A 24073-nucleotide genomic window follows, 5' to 3' on the forward strand; every position below is an offset into this window, starting at 1 on the left:
CATGGACAGCAGGGCCGGCGGCCGGTGCTGCCCCGAGGCGGGTAAGGATCCGGCGGCGGTGGTTCGGGAGCCCGGAGCCGCTATGGCCGGCGGGAGCTGAGGGAGGGGCGCTCAGTGGAACGAGGCCGCGGGGGCCCGGCCGGTGTCCAGCGCTCCGGGGCTGAGGTTGGGGGGTGCTGGGCCACCGAGTGGGGGTTGCGGCCGAGGCATCGTGGCCTCCAAGATTCACAGCAGGGAACCGGGAGAAGGAGGGGAGGTGCTGCGGAGTCAGACCCCTGCCCGGCACTGGCACCCAGGGCGCGCTTGGAGCGGCGAGGATGGGAAGACTCCAGGAGCGCGCGGAATGGAGATGGTTTGGGGGAAGTGCGCGGCCCTCGGGGTTGGCGTGGAGTCTCCTCGGGGACGAAGCCGGCCAGGAGCATTATCCACAACACACACATACACACACACACTTGTTGGGCGACGAGCTGGGCTCACTCAGGCGCGTCCAGCTCACCGCGGGCACCTGGAGGGCCATACCACCGACATACACATGCGTACGTACGTACATCCGTACATACATGAACACAGACCTACCTCCCGCACACCAGCGCCCACTGGGGCTCCGTCACCAGCTTAGAATCTGCTCCAGCATCTGCACGATCAGCAGGGACACACAACCCGTGGCCATCGAGAGCACAACACAATCAGGTGTGACACTGGGCAACTTAAACAACCCCGTGCCCTTTTGGATGAGTGTGACAGCTACAGTTAGACGCACGAACCCTCAAGACCTAGACTCCCACCCCCCTACACATGTTCCTTTAAGGAACACACCCTAATATACTGTTACCCATTCCCTGGCCAGTACACAGGTACACAGCACAGGTCTCATTGGCTCCACTAGGCTGCACACACACACACATACACACACACACACAACCCAGTGTCTCAGCACACGCCTTCACGGCACACACCCTAACACAGTAGGACGCACCTACCACAGCGCCTCCTGGTCACAGCAACCCGCCGCTTCACGCTTCTTAAACACGGGTTGCCACACACCTTACACCGACCGTGTCACTTTACACCCTGCCGCGGCGCGTGCACACCAACACACTCGGCCCCTCTCCCTGGGAGGAGAGATTGGGCTGGGAGTAGCCCGAGGGGGGCCTCCTCGCTAGCCCCGAAGAGCCCAGTCTCGGTAATTGGGACATTGTTATGGTAAATATGGGCACAGCGGGAACCCGAGGGCCGGACCGACCGGCTTCCTGCGGGCACCTCCCCCACCTCCACTCCAAGGCCGGACCAGCAGTGTGTTCCCGGAACTAGCCGGACCGGGCAGGCCGCGCCGAACTGCCTGCCTGGGGCTCCGGAGCCTGAGGTACAACCCTGGGGCGGTGTTTGCGACCTCCCCCCCCCCCTTTCAGGCCATCCAACTGAATTACAGGAGCCACCTGGGTACCAGTACACCTGGATCCAGCACACCTGGGCACCACCTCCCCCTCCACCAGTCCCCCTTCAGGCCAGTCGTGTGAGTGGGCTAGGCCCTGGGGCTAGAAGGGAGGTCGCAGCCAGTGCCGCAGCAAAATTTGTTGGTGAGATGGACTCGTACCCTTTCCTCACCCCGGCTACCCTCCAGTAGCTCCGACTTCTGGCCTCAGTTTCCCCAGTGGTGCTCGGCGATTATACCATCTGGCAGAAAGATTGGGGGCGAGGCCTATGCTGAGTGCGGGGCCGGTCCCCCTTCTCCCCCACTCCCGCTGAGAGAGGACGGGTTTCTTGGGAATGTCCCCGCCCGGCCAGGCTCTCTCGGCTTTGTGATTCCGGCGCCCGTTTCCTCCCCACCCCCTTCCCCGGCGCCCGCTGCGCCGCTCCGCGCCGGCGCCGGCTTGTGGAGGGGGGTGGGGATGGTGGGGGGGACCCTAGGCCGAGGCCAGCGATCGCTAGAGAGAGGGATTCCCCGCGGCGACCCCGGAGGCGAGGGACGCAAGTGGCCGGCTGGCCTAGGCGCGATCAGCGCCCTAGCGTACGTAGCCTCGCCCTGGGCTGGGGAGGCCAGGCGCCGCCAGGGTGGGGGTGGGGCCACCCGAACCCGGGGAGCGCCGCCGCCCCCCACCACATTGGGCATCCTCCGGGAGGAGACGCACGCTCGGCGCGCTGGGTGTGTGCAGGGAGCGCCAGCTGACCGAGGCCGTGAGTTCCCGGGCTGCTCATGCCGGCGAAGCCCGGGACTTCATATTGGAAGACGCCAGGCTCCTTCTAGTACCTGCTGTGGGTCAGTCCCTCGGGAGCTACCAGGAAAGGGGCAGCCCTGAAGGTGCCATTGGTCGAGGGGGTATGGGGGCAGGTACTACTTTTTTTGTTACAGGGGTCTCTGAGGGGATTGAGGTGTATAATCGACTATGACAGGTAGTGGAATCCAGGAGAGAAGCGCAAGGAGCAGCCCCCACCAGAGGCAGGCTGGTCGGGGAACAGGCCTGCGTTCTAGTCCAGCAACATTTACTTTTCCCTCTTTCTCCTCACACCCCCAATTCCCAACTCAGAAGGGACTTCAGCTGGAAAAGGGGCGTCTTGCTGGTCTGGCTTCTTCGTCGCAGAAGAGAAGCTTGCTGTGGTTACTTCAGCCCCGAGGTGGGCAAGAGTCAGTGAGCACTGCTGGAAAGAATTGGGTGCCAGATAACTAAGAGGGCGACCCTTTAATGTAGGGGTGAAAGCTGTCCATATTATGAGCAAAGAGAGTTCAGTGCTTCAAACAGGGATTCTGTTTAACTTCTGTCAGGGTCTATGGTGAATGGTGAAGGTGCAGTAGTAAAATATATATCATTTGCTTTCATAGACTTTGCCAGCTGCAGGGCATTGCTTCATATAGTCACTGAACCGGCAAGCACCTATTGTGTGCCCAGTGCGGGGTTGGTTTATTTTCACATGTGTTCTTCACAATATAACGTTTTATTTAATCATTGGATTGTTTTTAATCCTCCCAAATAACTTCAAGGGGCAGAACTATTTCCATTTCATAATATAAAATAGGTTCAGAAAAGTGACTTCATGTGGGTAAGGTCACACACACACACACACACACACACACATCTAGGAAATGGTGGAGCATAGGGTTCAAATCCAACAATCTGGCTCAAGAATGCAGGTGCCCAGAAGCTTGCAGAGGCTAATAGAGGGTTGTGAAAGATCTGGGAGAGGAACTGAGGGTTGCTCACTGTGGGAGGCCTCTGAACAGCTCCACCCCACGCAGCCCCACTTGTTCCCAGGCTCTCAGATGGTCCCTTTGTCCCTTGGTATTTTCTGCCTGCAGCAGCAGTGACTGTTGTATAATAGTCCTGGAGTGTGGACAGGGGCTCAGAGCTGACCTGGTCACTAGGGCAGTGATAGCTCTCATAGTACTCAGCAGGAAGTGAACCTTGGACCACCAGTTGGTCTGGAATTGAAGATTCTGAGTGAACTCACCTGTCCTCATTTCTGCTTAGATGTTACACAGATGTGGTTTCCTTGAACTTCTTGGACTCTTGTCCTTAATGAATCTTCTGCTTCAGTCCTGAGAAAGATGGGTCACTTGCTTAGGTTCTATTTTCTCAGGGTCTGGGCACCCTTGCCCAGCAAGGCAGCAGGCCTTGACAGGGCTGATAAGGCCTTAATGGCTTCAAAGGCTGCCGCCTTAGCCTAATGACTCTCTGTACCAACTGCTGGGGACAAAGTTCAAAACTGGTGGGGGTAGAGATGATGAGGCCACTTATTGCCCTTCCTGGCCACATGACTCTAACCACATGCTCTTCCTGGCCACGTGACCCCGTGTGCCTCCAGGTGAGCTGCAACAGAGCCTGGATTCTGTCCTGGAACCCTAAACCCTCTGCTTTCCCTCCTGGAAGCCCATAACAAACATCATATTACAGGCTTGCGAATTTCTGTTGATTCACTTTGCCAACCCAGCCTTTTCCCCAGATCCTAGGATTCCAAGAGGTACTCTATTTCTTACATCCTAGCTCTTTCTCATATTACTTCTGCTACCTAAGATGATTAATGTATTTTTGAATCTCAATTTGATCATCTGTAATATGGGAGAGAAGCTGTAATAATAAATATATCCCTTTTGGAGGGTTGGAAGGATTCAATGAGGTTTCATGCACCTTCCTTTAGCAATATGTTAGTAAAACCTTAGTGTTCACTGGGATAATGGTGGTGCTGAGTGATGTCCGTGGAAAAGATGATGATGATTTGGTTTGCAGGACCTCGGGCTTTTTCTGAACTCTGGTAGTCCTAGTATAGGTCAACCTTGTTCCCAGGCTTTCTGGGTCTTTTATATCACAGTTGCCTTGAGGTGTTCTCCAGATTCCACCTTCCAATCAAAATTCCTAAGGGTGGGGCCAGATAATCCTTAATATTGAAGGTGCTTCTAAGGCTTAAACCTTCCTCAACCGGTACCCCCAACTCTAGACAACCCTCCCTCCAGCCCCATTTTCCTCACTCTTTCTACTTCTCAGGAATCTCCCTCCCCCTACATCTTCCTAGCCTTGGATTTTACTCTGTAGTTCTTCATACTCAAACAGAATACTGTAATTCTTCCATGACTCTTGGCTGGAGGTAAGAGATTTCTTAAAGGGGCCAGGGCACTGGCTCAGAGTTCTGAAGTCTCAGATTGTGACCTTAGATGGGGAGAAAGCCCCAAGATAGCAGCTCAATCTATATCTCTTAGAATAGACACAAATCAGAGTTACCCTGACTATGCTAGGCTATGGACCCCTAAATCTATAGCCAAATTTCTGAGTGAACTTTTTCTTGGAAAACTCTGCATAATGTTCTAATAAGATTCTTAAAGAGGAATATAACCACAAAAAGTTAACTATTCTTGGTCTGGAGATGGGGGCTAGAAGTGAGTGGCTTTGCTGGGTTTAGGGTAATCCCCACAGGCTTCCCATGTAGCCACTAGCCTGCTTATACTTACATAGAGAATCAGGGTGCCAGGGTGAGGGCAGAGGAGTAAAAGTACCCAGAAGGGAATGAAGTACCTTGGGGATGTGGTTGGATTGGGTCTTAAAGATTAGCCCTGTGTCACATGTCGTGGCTCATGCCTATAATCCCAGCTACTCAGAAGGCTGAGAGTTGAGGATCTCAGTTCTAAACCAGCCCAGGCAGGGAAGTCAATCTATTTAACACACACACGTGGGGCTGGGAAGGTGGCTCAGTGGTAGAGCGCTTGCCTTGCATGCCTGAGGCCCTGGGTTTGATTCCTCAGCACCACATAAGCAAAAAGAAAAAAGCCAGAAGTGGCACTGTGGCTCAAGTGGTAGAGCGCTAACCTTGAGCTGAAGAGCTGAGAGACAGCGTCCAGGCCCAGAGTTCAGGCCCCATGACCGGACCCAAAACACACACACATACACACACACACACCTGAAAAAAAGGACTGGAAGTGGAGCTGTGGTTCAAATAGTAGAGCACTAGCCTTGAGCACAAAAGCTCAGGACAGTGGCCAGGACCTGCAAATACACACAAAAGAATGAACCCTGTGCCAGGTCCATGCAGGTAGAGGGGGAGGTAGTTGTAAGGTGGATCTATGTAAGGCACCAGATAAATTAGTCCTTCCTTTAAAGAGATTAAGGTTGCAGCTGAGAATAAACACAAATACTAATCTGATAAGGGCTTCACACGTATTGAGGAGGGACCTGTACTTGAGGAAGGCTCCCAAAAGGAAGTAAAGCATTTGACTTGTGTAGAGAATCTGTACATTCATTGAGCATTTTCTGAGGTCTATTCTGTGCCCTAAGTGGAGAAGGCTTACATTTTACCCCAGGAAGGTCCCTGATATTTAATTGGCATTACTGGTGTTTGAACTCAAGGCATTGGCTTGCCAGGCAGGGGCTCTACTGTTGTACTATATCTCTAGCCCTGTGCTTAAGTGCTTTGAAGCATTTGTTGAGTGCTGACATTTTTTTAGATATTTAACCTGCAAACCCACTAGGATATGGTTAACTGTATTTGACAGAGAAGGAAACTGAGGTACTAAATCATTTGTTCTAAGTTAGATGGCCTGGGATTGGGCCGCTGGGGTTTGCCTCAGGCTGTCTAGTGCCATAGCCCAGGTCCTTCATGCTTTTGCCTTAGGAATGTCAAATGGGTACACAGAGGCAACTCAACAGAATTTACACAACCATTGAGCTAGAATTGTCATGGCAGACTGGGCCTGTCTTTACTGCTGGAGGCCTAAGTTACTAGGCATCTATTCCTGGTACCTAGGCTAGAGTCTGACATATTACAAGAGTTTAGTTAAATTCATACATGAGCACCTATTTCTTCTGTGTGTCCAGCTTTACCAAACTGCACTTATGTAGGTAAGAAGTTGAATGAATATACAGAGTTGTGTCCCTTCCTTCAGGATGTTTAGGATTTGTGTAGAGATGGAGGACATTGGAATAGGTGTACAACACCAGTTGAATAAATAACAGGGCAGGTGTTATCCCAGGCCACCCAGTGATTCATTGCCTTAAGATTGGAAAAGACAATAAGTGGCTGTGAGTTAGAAGAAGGAGAGGTTACTGTGAGAAGGAATCATGGGGTGGCTGCAACGTGCCTTCTGTGGGATGGGTGTGGTAAGTGGCAGGCCTGGGGTGGAAATTCCGGGAGTGAGAAAAGTAGGAGCTTGAACCCTCCAAAGAAAATGCTGGGTTGGAGATTTTGGATTTGAACAGAAGAAGGGACAGTTAAGACTGGATAGATAGCTGTCAGGTCTGGCTTAAGTGGACAGCCACAAAGTCTGGGGGCGGGGGTGTTGGGGTATTGGGTGATAGAATAGGGTTATTGTAGTGGAGGCGCAGTTGTGGTTGGCTGGGCATTTATAACTAGCTAGAAGGATCTGGAGGAGGGCAAGGAGGGACAGGTGTGAGATAGGACAGGACCGGTTAGGGAGGGGGAGTAGGAATATACCGTAGGACCTAAATGTAGAGGATAAAGGTCAAATAGAAGCTAGAAAGGGTTTGGCGGTGCATGTAGAAGGTTGAAAGTTCAAAACCAGACTGAGCTCCATAGCAAGACCCTGTCTCAAAAAAATCAAGGGTTAGAGATCTAGCTCAGTGGTAGACAGCTTGCCTGCTAAGTGTATGTAGGACCCTAGATTCCATCCCCAGCCCTGGAAAATAACCAAGAAAACCCTATCCCCCCCCCCAAAAAAAAACAACCAGAAGCCAGATGATCATCTGTACAGTCCACATAGTGTGTGAGTGGAGATGGAGGAAAGCTGATGGTGTCATCACAGCTTTGTCCCAGTTAGACCTGCTGGGCTCCCAATTTCTAAGGACAGGCCAGGGCAGCTCCCAATAGCAATTTGAGGGCCAGTCAGTCCTGACCACAGTCCTGACCCCACTCTTGACCTCAGTTCTCTTCTTTTATGCATTTTGCTCATAGCAATAAGCAGAGGAGAAGAGCCCTAGGAACAATCAATCCTTGAGCACAGTGTGCATGTTTGTGGGAAGGGAGTTGGAGAAAAACGCCTCAGTGCTCGCTGTTTTTACAAGCTTTAATTGGTGTCCGATCCAAGCTACCTTGGTTGTTATCCAATTCAGACTGTTCTTAGAGGTGGAGGACATTGGCCCTATGGGTGATTATTATCAGAAAAGGTGAATTTGAGATACCCTATCTCATACATGTACATTGATGTGACATTGTAAAAAGAAAGAGAAATGAGAGACTCTTGCTCTCTCATTCCAGTGTGGTCAGTAATGACCACAGGGTCTGGGGTGTCTAGGGGGCATACTTTTCTCCTACAGATGTTGGGGGAGACGCTTCAAATAAAGGTGTCCAAGGCCTAACCCTTTTACTTCTCTCTCTCTCTCTCTCTCCCTATCTCAGTATCAGGGTAATTACCATGGGTGACTAAGGCAGGATGCTGGTGAGAAGGAGGTGTTGTGCAAAGCACAGAGCTGAGAACAGGGAGGGAAAGAAAAGGAGGGAGGGAGGGCTGGTACCCAAAGAACGTCAGGTGGATAAGGGCGTTCCATGGGCAGGAACTGCTCTAGACCTGCCGGGCCTCTTACCAGCTCCTCCAGCTGGGCCAGACACAGCTGTTACACCCACTGAGGGTGAGACTTGGGGTTCTGGGTTCTGGAATCAGGTTTCTGAGGTGGTATTGACTTTTCTTATGGGGAAATAGTGTGTAGGTGGGAAAAGGGGAGGAGGGGTTGCTCTGGGTAGTCCTCAGTGTCTCAGGGTCAACTTCCTCTTCCTAACTGATAGCATCTGTTTTGCTTTTTCTTATAGTTCTCCTGATTCTGGAGCCTGCCAGGATGGGGCCCCTGAGGCCCAACTCGGGCCCTGGGGGGCAACAGTTGTTGCTGCCCCTCTTGCTGCTGGCATTGCTGCTCCTGTCAGCTCCATCTGCAGGCCATGCCACTCGGGTAGTGTACAAGGTGCCAGAAGAACAGCCACCTAACACTCTCATTGGAAGCCTCGCAGCTGACTATGGCTTTCCAGATGTGGGCCATCTGTACAAACTAGAGGTAGGTGCTCCATACCTTCGAGTTGATGGCAAGACGGGTGACATCTTCACCACAGAGACCTCCATTGACCGTGAGGGGCTTCGTGAATGCCAGAACCAGCTCCCTGGTGAACCCTGCATCCTGGAATTTGAGGTGTCTATCACAGACCTTGTGCAGAATGGCAGCCCCCGGCTGCTGGAGGGCCAGATAGAGGTGCAAGACATCAACGATAACACTCCGAACTTCGCCTCACCTGTCATCACTCTGGCCATCCCTGAGAACACCAACATTGGCTCCCTCTTCCCCATCCCACTGGCTTCAGATCGTGATGCTGGCCCCAATGGTGTGGCTTCCTATGAGTTACAGGCTGGGCCTGAGGCCCAGGAGCTATTTGGGCTGCAGGTGGCTGAGGACCAGGAGGAGAAGCAGCCACAGCTCATTGTGATGGGGAACCTGGATCGTGAGCGTTGGGACTCCTACGATCTCACCATCAAGGTGCAGGATGGAGGCAGCCCCCCACGTGCCAGCAGTGCCCTGCTGCGTGTCACTGTGCTTGATACCAACGACAACGCTCCCAAGTTCGAGCGGCCCTCCTATGAGGCTGAGCTGTCTGAGAATAGCCCCATCGGCCACTCGGTCATCCAGGTGAGAGACCCCTCCGTGTAAATTATCAAAGGACCCACCTTTAGAAATAGGAACCCTAGCTGGGTGCCAGTGGCTCACACCTGTAATCCTAGTTACTCAGGAGGCTGAGATCTGAGGATTGTCGTTAGAAGCCAGCCCAGGCAGAAAAGTCCCCCGAGACTCTTTATCGCCAATAAACTACTAAAAAAAAAAAAAAGCCAGAAAAATGGTGTTGTGGCTCAAGTGGTAGAGTGCTAGCCTTGAGCACAAAGAGGCCCAGGGACAGTGCCCAGGCCCTGAATTGAAGCCCCAGAACCTGCAACAAAAAAAAAAAAGAAAGAAAGAAAGAGGAGTCTTCTTGAGTCTGGTGAGAGTTCTCTCCTTCCCCTAGGATAGTCCTTCCCACCAACCTCCTTTCCCCCACTAGGACTGGTGATATTATCTTCCTCTGTTAAGCTTCTTAGGTGACAGTGATAACATTGGAATAATACCCCCTCTTAATTGCTCCCCACCACCACCACAGGCAGACTCCAGTTAGGGAATGCTCTTGACAGAAACTCCCTCCAGTTTCAAAAAGACCTTCTTTTTAGACCAGGGGAGCTGAGATGGAATAGATCACCTTTGATCCTGTTGATTCTCTCCTGAGATGGTGGAATTTTTCTTAAGCAAGGCAAGGTTCCCTTTAGCCACATTGTATTTTCTTGAAGCTGGGGCCATAGCCTTGCTCCTCAACAAAATCAGATGAGATCATTTTAGCCAAGGGGATCCTCAGAGTTTTGACAAGCCACAAGGGGCTGTTTTTATACCTGCCTCTTCCCCTGGGCATGGGACACTCATGGGGGAAGAAAGGGTCAGTCAGTAAGCTTTGTGGAAGTTCTCAACACCCCTCTCCATGGGAACTGCCTCAGGGGCTGGGTGGCTTGGTGGGGCTAGGGCCTGGGAGGGAGCAAAGAAAGCGTCCCCACAGACAGGTGGGTGTATCTCCCACTGTCATCTCTGCCTGGCCTCCTGCCAGCCCCAGCTCCTTTCTCCTTCCCCATGGGCTGAAGCTGTGGTGGGAGGGAGCTAGGAGGGCTTAGCTGCCCTGGATACCGTTACCCATCCTGGAAGACCCTTTGCCCTAAGTCCTGGAGCTGAATTGGGTGGGTGGGAGTTTCTACCTTGTTAGGCTAAATAGCAGACTGGAATCTGGAAATGTGGCTGAGAAAGAAAAGGAAGACAGTCAAGATAGCAAATAATAATAGTCTCGGTCCTGGACACTGTTCTAAACGCACTATGTAGTGTATATCATTTAATCCTTGGAGTATAAGTAAGCATTATACCCATCTTACTGATGAGGAGCTGAGCCCCTAGGAATTAAGAAACTTGTATAAGATCACAGTTGATATCAGTCTGACTCCACAGCCTATGTGTGGAATGGCTTTACCTCCTCCCAGGAAGATATACAGGAAAGCAGGTCAGAGAATGGGCTGAGGCTTAAAGGCATGAGGAAGGAATATGAGAATAGAGGCAGAGTCAGAATTGAACAGAGATGTGAGACAGACAGAAGACAAGAGTCATAGACAGAGATAAAGACATATGACAAGAGGCAGATAAGAATCTGAGTACCCAGTCCAGAGACAGGAAATGGTAGGAGCATAACCATATGTCTGGTTTAACAAATAGGCTTGGGTCAGGACTTGGAGAAGCTGTTAGTATTTAGCTCCCACAGATGTGAATGAACACCATGGTAGCTCAGGAGTCTCATCTAGAAAAAGCCCTAGAAGGTATAGTTGGAGTTTCCTTCCTAAGGGGAAGAAGAGAAGACTAGCGCTGAGTTAGGGGCCTACTAGGTGCAGACCCCAGCACTGTGTTAGCTGTGTTGGCTGATTTTCCGGAGACGGGGATGGATGGATGACAGACACACACAAAAAACAAAGGGGCATTTTGCATGTGCCAGACAATGTTAGGAATTTTTATGTAATATCCATTTAGTCCTTACTGCAGTTCTGTGGAAAGTTATTTTATTAATCCTCATTTTATATGTTTGTAGACTGAGACTTGAGGAGGTTAAATAATTAGCTCAAGGTCACATTCGAATTTGGGAAGTGGTTCAGCTGAAATTTGAACCCAAGACTTTTTTTTTGTCGGACATGGGACTTGAACTTGGGGCCTGGATGCTGTCCCTGAGCTCTTTTTGCTCCCCACAGATTCTGCCAAGTTTGTCTGTCCCCCACCTTCACCCCTACCCATTCTACCATCACAGTCTGTCTGGTTATGAACTAATTGTAGTGTTTGTCTTCCTGACCAGTGGTCCCTCATGGCCATTCCCACCTGGTTCCTGTTGCTCCATTACTATCCATGTTTGTATAGACTTGGGCCCAGTAAGCGTCGGCTGGCGTGGGAGGGCGTGCCCACTGCAAAGGGACAGACAGTTCATTGTTTGATGCTGGGAGCCCAGTCTGCTGCCAGCAAGCTCTGTGGCCAACACCAACCCCTCCCTCCTGGCCGCAGGCTCAGGCCGGATTCCTGACACTGGTGTCTTGCCAGCGCCTGCCAGCAGTCAAGGAGCTTCTGAAACAGGTTTCCCCGGTTTGACAGAGCAGTGGCTGGGTGGAAAAACAGTGGCTAGGACAGTGGCTGAACCAGGCCTGATGGGCTCCTTCTGACCCACATCCCTACCTGGCTGCTTTCAATAGAAAAACCCTTACCTGTGGCCTCCAGGTGGGCACAGGAGTCTTCACTCATGCATGCAAATACTTATACACAAACATGCATCTTCTCACAGCTATCTGTCACACAGCCTGCATAGTCAGACGTGTGTGATGCGTGCCTGCACACATGGTATGTTTGTAAGTGCGTGCATGCACACTTCCCTATTAATGCACCATTTCGTCTCTTTAGAAGGTTGGGGGATGACTTAATTTCATGAAAGGGTTTCCATGGTGGTTTATTCGATCTTTATGTCCACATTTGGGAGGACCAGTTAAAAAATGAGGAGTAGAGCTGGATGCCAGTAACCTATACCTGTAATCCTAGCTACCCTGGGAGATCTGAGGATCACGGTTCAAAGCCAGCCCAGGCAGGAAAGTTTGTGCAACTCTGACCTTCCAATTAACCACCAAAAAGCTGAAAGTTGAGCTGTGGCTCAAATGGTAGAGCAATAGCCTTGAACAAAAAAAGAAAAAGATCAGGGATAGCATCTAGGCCCTGAGTTCAAGCCCCGTGACCGGCAAAAAATAAATAAATAAATAAGAAATAAATGACAAGTGGAGTTTAATTCTTCCCTGTCCTGTCTCTAGTAGTTGCCTGTGGGACTGAGAAGGACTTATAGGTTGCATCTGGGCTCTTCAGGAAAATAGGTCAGTAAAGTCTGCCAGAGTGTCAGGACTGGGGAAAGGGCATTACATGTGCTGATTTGGAAAGGGCACTAGGTTAGATGCATTGTGTTTGCCCTGCTCACTGGAAAGAACACTGGCAGTACAAGTGTTTGTCATTTGCCATCCTGGGCCTAACCATTGCTGTTTTCCTTGTGCTTTGCTCCTACTCTATAGGTGAAGGCCAATGACTCAGACCAAGGTGCCAATGCAGAGATTGACTACACGTTCCACCAGGCGCCTGAAGTTGTGAGGCGTCTCCTGAGACTAGACAGAAACACTGGACTCATCACTGTTCAGGGTCCTGTGGACCGTGAAGACCTTAGTACCCTGCGCTTCTCAGTGCTTGCCAAGGACCGAGGCGCCAACCCCAAGAGTGCTCGGGCCCAGGTGGTAGTGACTGTGAAAGACATGAATGACAATGCCCCCACCATTGAGATCCGAGGCATAGGGCTGGTGACCCATCAAGATGGTATGGCTAACATCTCAGAGGACGTGGCAGAGGAGACAGCTGTGGCTCTGGTGCAGGTATCTGATCGAGATGAGGGAGAGAACGCAGCTGTCACCTGTGTGGTAGCAGGTGATGTGCCTTTCCAGCTCCGGCAGGCCAGTGAGACGGGCAGTGACAGCAAGAAGAAGTACTTCCTGCAGACTACTACCCCACTGGACTATGAGAAGGTCAGAGACTACACCATTGAGATTGTGGCTGTGGATTCTGGCAACCCCCCACTCTCCAGCACCAATTCCCTTAAGGTGCAGGTAGTCGATGTCAATGACAATGCTCCTGTCTTCACCCAGAGTGTGACTGAAGTTGCTTTCCCAGAAAACAACAAGCCTGGTGAAGTGGTGGCCGAGGTCACTGCCAGTGATGCTGACTCGGGTTCTAATGCAGAGCTGGTTTACTCTCTGGAGCCTGAGCCGGCTGCCCAGGGTCTGTTTACCATTTCACCTGAGAATGGAGAGATCAGGGTGAAGACATCCCTTGATCGAGAACAGAGAGACAGCTATGAGCTAAAGGTGGTAGCAGCTGACCGGGGCAGCCCCAGTCTCCAGGGCACAGCCACTGTCCTTGTCAATGTGCTGGACTGCAATGACAATGACCCCAAATTTATGCTGAGTGGCTACAATTTCTCAGTGATGGAGAACATGCCGGCACTGAGTCCAGTGGGCATGGTGACTGTCATTGACGGGGACAAGGGGGAAAATGCTCGTGTACAGCTCTCAGTGGAACAGGACAATGGTGACTTTGTGATCCAGAATGGCACAGGCACTATCTTGTCCAGCCTGAGCTTTGATCGAGAGCAACAGAGCACCTACACCTTCCAGCTGAAGGCAGTGGATGGTGGTGTTCCACCTCGCTCAGCTTACGTTGGAGTCACCATCAATGTGCTCGATGAGAATGACAACGCCCCCTTTATCACTGCCCCCTCCAACACTTCTCACCGGCTGCTGACCCCACAGACCCGTCTTGGTGAGACAGTCAGCCAAGTGACAGCTGAGGACATGGACTCTGGTGTCAATGCTGAGCTAACGTACAGCATCGCTGGCGGCAACCCTTATGGACTCTTCCAGATTGGGCCCCACTCAGGTGCCATCACCCTAGAGAAAGAGATTGAGCGGCGCCACCATGGGCTACACCGTCTTGTGGTGAAGGTCAGTGACCGAGGCAAGCCCCCACGCTATGGCACAGCTCTGGTTCACCTTTATGTCAATGAGACCCTAGCCAACCGCACACTATTGGAGACCCTACTTGGCCATAGCATGGACACGCCACTGGATATTGACATTGCTGGAGATCCAGAGTATGAGCGCTCCAAGCAGCGTGGCAACATCCTCTTTGGTGTCGTGGCAGGTGTTGTGGCTGTGGCTTTGCTCATCGCCTTGGCAGTGCTTGTGCGCTACTGCCGGCAGCGGGAGGCCAAGAGTGGCTACCAGGCTGGTAAGAAGGAAACCAAGGACCTGTATGCCCCCAAGCCCAGTGGCAAAGCCTCAAAAGGAAACAAAAGCAAAGGCAAGAAGAGTAAGTCCCCAAAGCCTGTGAAACCAGTGGAGGATGAAGATGAAGCTGGGCTGCAGAAGTCTCTCAAGTTCAACCTGATGAGCGATGCCCCAGGGGACAGTCCTCGCATCCACCTACCCCTCAACTACCCACCAGGCAGCCCTGACCTGGGCCGCCACTATCGTTCTAACTCCCCACTGCCTTCCATCCAGCTGCAGCCCCAGTCACCCTCGGCCTCCAAGAAGCACCAGGTGGTGCAGGACCTGCCGCCTGCAAACACATTTGTGGGCACTGGGGACACCACATCCACAGGCTCTGAACAGTACTCCGACTACAGCTACCGTACCAACCCCCCCAAATACCCCAGCAAGCAGGTAGGCCAGCCCTTTCGGCTTAGCACACCACAGCCCCCGCCCCATCCTTACCACGGTGCCATCTGGACCGAGGTGTGGGAATGATGGAGCAGTTGTAGCATGCCTGCCTTACCAGATCACATGGGGGCCAACCAGAGTTAGCAGTGGGAGGTGGGACCATTGATCGGGGGTTGTGGAAGCCCTGGTAAGAAGAACCCTGCTGCCTAGCGCAGGCACGAGGGGTTAGGCTGAGTGGAAACTGAGGGAGGGTGTTCTGTGTTCTCCTCCCTGTCCCCTCCCTATTAGGGAGAGGCCTGTGATTTTCAGATTTGGCATGCTAGACAAGCTACAGTTTTTGTGGGTAGGAAGTTGAAGGTCAGGTGAGCAGAAAGGTTTAAAGCTAGAGTCTGAGAGAGCAAGGAAAGTGGAAACAGGTTTAATCTAAACCTGGGTCTCTGAGACCAGCCATAGGTGCTTCTCTGGAGGGAAACAGGCAACCTGAGGTCCTGGTGGGCAGCTGGGTTGGGAATCTGCTGGGGGAGTGATAACCTCTCCACTTTGTGCCTTCTGTGTATACTGTGTATTAACCTCTTACTCATGCCCAGGCTCCTGGGGCTGGGTCCCCAACTGCCCCCCTTCCTCCCCCGACAATCCCAGCCTTATCACGTGTCCCTGATAATAAAGTTCTCTATTTTTGGAGTTTTGGTTTCTTATTTTTCTGGAACTGAGAGAAGAAGTGAGAGAGACTGGAAGCAGCCGTTTGTCCTCACCTAAAGATCTAGGTTTCCTTTTCCTAATCTTTACCCTTAGCCCCCTTAGACTCCCCCACCCAACTCTAGTCCCAGCCTATTTTAGCCAACTATTTTCCTCTTCACCCCCACACCCATTTCCCATGTTTGAGGAAAGTGCCTTCCAGACCAGGAGGCATCTTTAGCGAATTCTCGTTCCATGTTCATGAGACCTTCTCCCTAGGAATGACCAAGAAAGAGCTGATAGAGATGCACTCAACCTTCCAGTTTCCAAAGTTCAAGACTTTTATTGTTCCAGCCTGTCCATGGAGTCGCCTCTGACAGGCCTCACACCAGGGCATCCCTGTGTGGTGACAATCAGCCTGCCTGCTGGCCTCAGGTGAAGCCAGAAAGCCTGCTGATTACACCAGCCACCTTCCCTCAGGGCAAGATCTTCCCCCAAGTCCCTTTCCCAGCTCTTCACGGAAACAATATTCAACAGCCAGCAATTAATGAGCCCTGCCCTTTATCTCCCCACCATGATCACTACCCTGGGCTGCAGGAAGGAGAGCCCAGAGAGACATGAGACTTCCTGCACTTTTCAGTGACCTGCTCTGCACCCCCACTCTTGAGTTCTTTCTGAGAGGTTGAGAATTCTTGGTCTGCCTCTTACACATGAGGCCACCTTTCCCCCCTTGCTTATGCTCCTTTTTCTAGCCATCTTGGGCTGCTGGTTCTCACTCTCTCTCTCTCCGTCTCTCACTTCTTGCTCTCCTGGGTCTGCCTTGTCTCTGGTTGTGCCTAGGGGAGGCTAAAGTATGGGTGAGGGGCCTCAGATCTTGTGGGAGTCTCAGAGGCCAGAGGCAACCCATCTCCATGGTGACTGAAGAGGCTTGAGACACTCCCAGGAGGTGCCAACTCTCCTTGATTTCATCCACAAACTCCCCAGTGCCCTGATGTACCCCCAATGTGAAAACTCCCAGGATCTTGGAGGAGTAGGACATGGGTAAGTGAGATTTAGTTACATCTCATTTTTTTCTGGATAAATCAGGTATCAGTAGAGTGACCTCCAGCAACTCCCAATAACCCATTCTTCCATTTCTATCTGTACATCCTTTTCTTCTTGCTTCCATTCCATTCTTCTTGTGCTCCTGCACCTCTCCCCAACCTCCCAACTCACAGGATCTGAAAGACTGTTCCTTACTTCAGTCCAATCCAACCCTAACATACCATGGAGCTGCACCAACTTTTGGTTATAATCAACCACTCCACCTGTTGTCATCAGAATATAGAAGTCAAGTTCCTACCATGTGCTCAACATATTAGACTGATGAAAAAAATGGTCACACTTGTCCAAAACACAAGTGAAACAAACGCCAACTATCAAGTGAGAACTGCCATTGTAAAGCTTTCCCCAAATAATTTCATGACTACTTTTATAGTTACTCTATTTCTTGAGGTCATGCTAAGTGCAAGGTACCATGCTAAGTACTTCCTGTGAATTGTTGCTTCAGTGCTTATAACTCTGTGCTGTAGATCATTTGACTACTCATTTGATAGAAGTGAAACCTTAATGATGGAGCCAGGATTTAAACACAAAGCACCAGGAAATCAGATTTCCAGACTCTGCCATTATCTACTATGCTATTTTAAAAATGCATGATTAAGTTTGGGTACTAGGAGAATCACTATCACGTTGGCCGATTAAAGGTTCTGCACAGCCCTGTAATAAAGGGGAACCTGTAAACTTGTATAATTCTTGACTTTCCCAAGACTTCCTTTCTTTGAGTGGCCTGAAAATTTGCATAGGACATGGAAATGGTCTTCTGCTAGGAGGAGAATGTGAGCTGAAAACCAGTTTGTCAGTGATAAGCAAGATTTGGGCAGTCAATAGACAGCCTCAAGTCACCAAGTGGGCAGACTCCTGAGGCAGGAGTGGGCCTTGGTGTGCTGGGGACAGGGACAGGCAGAAAGGTATTCTGCATGAAGCGGCGGGTGTAGGAGCAGCTGTGATTGGAAGAACTTAGCTTGTACAGGACAAGGATGCTTTGCTGGAAGTTCCTCAACAGGAAATGGAAGGCCTTGTAAGCTCGGGAGTTTCCTAGATGAACTGAGTTTAAAGTTCACTGGAATGTAGGGTGGAGTTAAAAGGCGGTAGAGATTAAAGTATAATATTGAGCCTCTAAGATTTGGACTAAGAGTGGCAGTGGGTATGATAGGTAGATGGATATGGCTGAACTTAGCCAGAAGGGGCCATCTGGACACAGCATAGGAAGACAAAGAATGATGGAGGATCTCCCAGGTAGACATCAGCCATGTGAATGTGGGTGATGGGCTAGTGATGAGATCATAGCCTGTGAATAGCTGATTAAGGAAAATACAGTTCAGTTTCAGACAGGTTCAATGTGAAGAATCCGCAAGGGCAGCCAGTTAAAAATATTCTGCAAGGGCCCAGAACTTTGGGACAAGGATGAGAGACATTTTGAATCTGAACTTTTAAGATGTGATAATCACAGAATTACAGGGAACTGTAAGTGTTAAGTGTAACCCAACCCTCTATTTCATAGAAAAGAATCAGGAATAGAGTCCTCGGGACTTGCCTGGGAGAGAGGACTGGTAAATGCCCTGTGTTACCAGGCTTGGATCTGAAGGGAAGGAGGGCTGCTGGCCAGAGTTGAAAGAAAACTGGGGAAAGCACCATCAGCCTCGCTGCCCTGAGCCTCTTAGAGTTCTCCTGGAGCCTGTTTACCTCAATACCAACTGAACGCTGTATTATAACTCCCAGCCCCAAATGTGCAGGTCTAGGGATCTTGTCTCTGATCACCCAGGTCCTTCAGTTTGGGATCACAGCATGGGTCCTTGGAGATGGGAGGGAGCTCTGGGGCCTTCCTAACAGCTCCAGAACTCTTTGCTCTGACAGCTGCCTCACTCCAGCTGTCTGCAGTAGGATGGAGATTGGGGGCAGGAGGATCGGGAGGATGTGTCTACAAACTTGGCACCATGTCCCTGGCCATCTTCATAACCTGTTATGGACGCTTATAGAGAAAAGAAAAAGTACAAATGTCTTAAAGGATTAGAAGAGCCTGGAGACTTACCAGCAGGGCCTGGGCGTTGCTGCTCTCCCCCTGGCCTTCAGGGACCCTGCGTCTGTACCCTCTACAATTCCTAATTTCTGGTTGGCAGGAAAACCAGTGGCAGTCCCAGGTGGATGTTTGGGTGGCTGGCTGACTGTGCCAAGTGCCAAGCTGAGGTTGCCAGGTTCTGGGGCTGATCATTAACCTGTGGCAAGCGAACAGTGCTGCTGGCTGGGATCAGCCTGTCACTACTCTACCCTTCCAACCCCCAACACTGAGTCTAAGCTCCAAGGCTGGCTCCATCAAGCCAGCAACCCCTCAGAGAAGCTCCTTGACATCTCCTGATGGGAGTCTCCATTGAAGATAACCTTCCCAGTCCTTGATAGGTGCTATGCCCTCCCCGAGTGGGGCTCCTCATAGGGATCTGTCCCCTGCAGTCCCTTTCCTGACCTGGAACATTGGTGAGTTTCCACTTCTGCCCCCTACCTCTCATGCCCTGGCTTGTGATCAGGCTCTTTCTCTTACTTCCCTTTGCCCTGTTCTACTCCCAGGCCTCTTTGGATGGGAGTGAAATGGGGCTGCAGAGACAGGGTGGGAAGGGGCCTCAGCCGAGAGTCCTGAGGCTGCCTCCAATTGCACACCAGGGATGAGGAACAGGCTGAGAGAGAGGTTGGCACCTCATATGGATGGAGGCGATGTGAAGTTACAGATCAGTGAGACAGGTGAGCAGCTAGTGTATGGAAGGGTGCTGCGGGGATGCTAGGGGACTACTGTTCTGGTGTTCTGGTGAGAGCTGTTTGGGAGGTAGACATCTACTGCTTATAGAAATAGCGCTATTTAGAAGTTGGAGGCTGTGCTAGTGTTTAGAGGCCATGCTAGCCTTTAGGAGTGGGCTAGCATTGTGCTCTTCTGCTGTTGGGCTCTACTCTAAAGGTTGTTCTGAAACTGAAGGGCAGCTATGGCCATGTTGGGAAGCTGAGCCAGGTCTAGAAGCGCTGTGCTGTAACAAGTGGCCATGCTGGATGAGGGTTATCGTGGGAGCCTGGGGGCTGTAATATAACATGGGGGCATGTGCTGTGTTGGGACTTTCAGTGTGTGGACTTCGCTATCTTAGAATTAAGGGATGGTCCTCTATAGAGCCTGTGCTTTCTGGGACCTGTGCTGTGCTAGGGGGCAAGGCCTCTTCTTGGCTGCTGCTGAAGCCTGGGAGGGCCTTGCTGAGGCTGGGACCTGGTGTGGTACTGGGCCTCATGAAGCATGCTGGCCAGCCCGCAGTGACTCTCTCTCTCTCTCTCTTTCTCTCCCTCTCTCCCTCCCACCCTCTCTTCTCCACCCTACCCCCTCGCTGTCTCTCTCTCTCCCCACAGTTACCTCACCGCCGTGTCACCTTCTCAGCCACCAGCCAGGCCCAGGAGCTGCAAGACCCATCCCAGCACAGTTACTATGACAGTGGTCTGGAGGAGTCTGAGACACCATCCAGCAAGTCATCCTCAGGGCCCCGACTTGGTCCCCTGGCCCTACCTGAGGATCACTATGAACGCACTACCCCCGATGGCAGCATAGGCGAGATGGAGCACCCGGAGAATGGTGAGGAATGTCAGCATGGTGAGGTACTCTGGGAATGAGTAGAAGTCCAGGAATGGTGACAAGACCTTAAAAATATCCTCCATCTATGAGTTCTTATGTGTTCAATAGTAACCACCATGCTGTGCTCCCAGGTAATTGGATTACTCCTCACAACCACTCTCTTATCTGAAAAGCATTTCATGCCCACTTTACTCTGGAAGAAACTGAGGCTCAGAGAGGTTAAATCACTTTCCCAAAATCACACATCTAGGAAGTGACAGACCTGAGAGGGATTCACACCGAAATCTCTCCGACTCCAGAGCCCTAACACATGATATTACCTAACACTGCCTTCCTGGCAACAGGGACCTTAGAACGGAGGCCAGGAGGCTCAGGTAATGGTAAGGAAACTTTGGAAAGTAGATGGTGGTCCCCAAAGAGGGTGGAAGGGCCTTGTGAAGAGAGAGTGGCCCCTGATGCTACGGGGAGCTCAGAGAATGATGTGATGACCCTTGGGAGAGACTAGGAGAAGGTCTGACTGAAGAAGAGTTGGGGGAGGTGTGAGAGAGGTTTGGAGGGAGATGGTCAGAGCAGAGGTAAGTGTGAGAATGGATGGTGAGGCGTGCTGTCAGAATGAGCCTGTGCTGCGCATGTGTGTGCGTGGAGTACGGGCCTGAAGATGGCCTTGGAGTCTAAATAGGCCAGCCTTTGGGTTGGAAAGATTGTCTAGCTTGGAGCTGTCCTTGGGTCTCATTCTGTCTCTCTTTGCGAAGTAGAGCTGTCCTTGGGTCTCATACTGTCTCTCTATGCGAAGTTTCCCTCCCCTCAACAGATGAAGAGCTCCACTCTTCCACCCTTCAGTCACAGGGTCCTGTGTAATCTCCCAGGCCCTAGGCTCAGAATGCCCTCTGTCCCCTCCCTGCCCCTCCATGCCTGATCTCATGCCCATCTCGTCCTTTTTGTGCCCGCGCAGAGCCGGCTGGCCGGAGCAGGCCCTGAGGCGGAGTGCCAGGTATGTGGGAGCTGCTCTGGGGTCTGGGGTCTGTGGGACTCTGCCCAGCACCCAGCCCCGCCCACCCAGTGCTCCGTGCCACACTGGGTCCCCCAATCCTGCCTTGAGCTAAAGAGCCTTGGCATTCTGAGGGTTAATGACAGAGCTGCCCCTCCTCACCTTGCACTGGCAGGAGGCCAACCCACGGTGGGTGGTGCCAGGGGAGCCCCTGCCCTAGGCGGTGCTGATCAGTCCTGTCCCTGAGGAGGGGGTCACTGCCTGGTGCTGTCCCTGAGTGAGGGCGGGACAGGGACAGCTGTGACAGGAAGTGCTCATGGCCCAGCCGTTCCCATAGAGATCTCCGCTGCCCAGCAACCACACCGGCTACTGCTGATGTCAGGCGGCCAACTCCTGTTCCCGTGGGTGTTCTGGGCAGGGAGCCGGGACAAGGCCAAGGGTGGTGGCTGGTGAGGGGCTGGAGTGAGGTGGGCAGGGGCTGCATGAGCGTGCTTGTGGGTGTGCGAGTGTGTGCTTGTGTATGAACACCCCACATAGATCTTTATCCCCTCCCTCTGGCTTCAAAGCAAGGCTTGGCTGTGTGAGGTGGGTGGGATCGCAGGACAGCTGGGAGCATGTAAGGCTTGAGATGGTTTTAGAAGAAAGATACCCATCTTTGTCTGAGAACAGAATTGTCCAGTGGAGTCAATTTGTGTGTCCATGCCTATCACTTAACTCTGTGTATATGTATGCATGAGAGAGAGAGAGAGAGAGAACACAACAGTTGTGTCCTTAATGAGGATGGGAAATTCCTCACTCAACCCTGTCTTGGGGCAGATTGCATGTTGAAGCCTGTCTGGAGACAGATGATGGAGTGTAGTGATGTTGTGTGTTTGTGGTGTTTGTGCACCTGTCTGAGGGCACATTTGGTAGGAGTGTGAGTAGAGCACTGGAAGAAAGGAGTTTATTTAAAGATGGTGTGTGTGTGTGTGGTGTAAATGTGTGCGGTGGGCAGGCAGGTGGGTAGTGGGAGGCTGTATCTATTTGAGGTGCTGTGTGCCTGTGAACGCAGTGGCAGGAGTTGTGTCGCACCTCTGTTCTGAGGCAAGGCATGGATGCCAGTGGGAGGCCGTGGAGCAGAGCCGTTCAAAGCTACCCAGCCTGATGACTATCCTCCTTGCTGTTTGGCAGACCTGCGCCCTTTGCCTGATGTTGCCATGACGGGCACGTGTACCCGGGAGTGCAGTGAGTTTGGCCACTCTGACACATGCTGGATGCCTGGCCAGTCATCTCCCAGCCGCCGGACCAAGAGCAGCGCCCTCAAACTCTCCACCTTCGTGCCTTACCAGGACCGAGGAGGGCAGGAGCCTGCGGGCGCCGGCAGCCCGAGCCCCCCGGAAGACCGGAACACCAAAACGGCCCCCGTGCGCCTCCTGCCCTCCTACAGTGCCTTCTCCCACAGTAGCCATGACTCCTGCAAGGACTCGGCCACCTTGGAGGAAATCCCCCTGACCCAGACCTCGGACTTCCCACCCGCAGCCACACCGGCATCTGCCCAGACGGCCAAGCGCGAGATCTACCTGTGAGCTCCCTTTTGGCCGGCGGCCACCCCTCCCCAAGCTGCCGGCCAGCTCCCAGCTGGGCCCATTCCAGGGCCCCCACCCTCCAACCCCTCCAGCATGGACTACGTGGCCAGGGCCCCAAGTTGGGGGGAATACTGGCCTCCTGCCCACGCTGGCCCCTCCCTCACGCAGGATCCAGGTCCTCTCCTGCCATTCCACCTCCCAGCTCCCAGGAGCCCCTTCTTCCCCTTCATGGGGCTCCTCCCAGCTGATGCCCAAGAGGGCTTCTCTGCAATGACTGGGCTCCCCTCCATCGACTTCCAGGGAGCACCCCCTCACATTGGGCAAATGGTGGAATTAAGGGTGAGCAGCACACTTCAACCGATGTTTCCCACATGGCCGACCAGGGTGGGGATAACAGGCCCCATTTCAGTCCTGAATGAACCAAGGCTGAACTGGGGAGCCCCTCTCCTTGGAAACTCCCAGAGGAAACTCTTGACCACCAGGGGAGCCCTGAAGGGCTTTTGTTACCAAAGGTGGGATGGGGATGGGGGTGAGAACATGATGGAGGCTTTGTCTTCCAGTACTGCTTCTGGGCTGGCCCGCCTGCCTGCCACATGCCCAAGCCTGGTCCCATCTAGGCACTCCCCTTCCCTTCTGGTCATGCAGTGTCTGTATATAAGGACCTTGGAATGATGTCCCCATTTCTGCCTGATTTGCAACTTTACTTGTTGATGTTGTGTTGTCTTGGGGGACCCCTCTGGGGGGGGAACCTGCCCTGTGTCCCCTACTCCCTGCCCCAGTGATGCTCCCACCCCAGGCCTCTATTGTTCCATGTTGTAAATACCCCTGGGGTTGTGGTGGGATGGGGGTGCAGGCCAGGGAAACAACGGGGTTGAGGGTGGGGGTGGGGGTAACATTTGCCTATCAGCAGAGCTGGGCTTTTATTTAATTTTTTTTTTAAGAATACAAATCTCTATTTTTTTGGAACTGTTGCGCTGTGCCCTGGGGTGGGGGGGATCTCCACTCAGGCTGGCCTCCCACACCCACATGAGCATCACAAGAAGGGCCCTGACGCTGTGGGGGGCAGCTGGACAGGGGTGGGATGACTGTGCCTCTGGCCTGGTTGGGTGAGTTGGGAGCAGGAAGGTTTGCTCAGGGGGTGGCTGGTTGCTGCCTCCAATATGGAGGGCCTGCCCCCTGCCCCCTCTCTGCCCCCAGCCCCTGCCATGACTGACCCTTCAGCCTGTAAAACCACCATTGCCTTGATCTCAGGGGGTGGGAAGGGCTGCCTCAGGGCACCCTGGGCTCCAGGCCCCCTTCTTCCAGTTGGGCTTCCCTATGCCAAGGCCAGGGTCCCATGG

General features: G+C 52.3%; 1 protein-coding gene across 2 annotated transcripts; it reads left to right on the plus strand.

The window, feature by feature from the left end:
• Positions 1 to 23669, plus strand: Pcdh1 (protocadherin 1). Of its 2 annotated transcripts, none has more exons than XM_013020267.1 (5): positions 1 to 41; positions 8242 to 9104; positions 12617 to 14812; positions 19961 to 20180; positions 22339 to 23669. In XM_013020267.1, exons 1-5 carry the CDS (start codon positions 2 to 4, stop codon positions 22731 to 22733), a joined length of 3714 nt encoding a protein of 1237 aa, XP_012875721.1. In that variant the 5' UTR covers position 1; the 3' UTR covers positions 22734 to 23669. The 2 variants fall into 2 exon arrangements, with proteins under 2 accessions (XP_012875721.1, XP_012875722.1); XM_013020268.1 differs by lacking the exon at positions 1 to 41 and adding an exon at positions 1333 to 1363 and having other exon boundaries at positions 22339 to 23550.
• Positions 23670 to 24073: the final 404 nt, after the last annotated feature.

This window comes from Dipodomys ordii, unplaced genomic scaffold, assembly GCF_000151885.1.
Source record: "Dipodomys ordii isolate 6190 unplaced genomic scaffold, Dord_2.0 Scaffold50, whole genome shotgun sequence".
Classification (NCBI taxonomy): Eukaryota; Metazoa; Chordata; class Mammalia; order Rodentia; family Heteromyidae; genus Dipodomys; species Dipodomys ordii.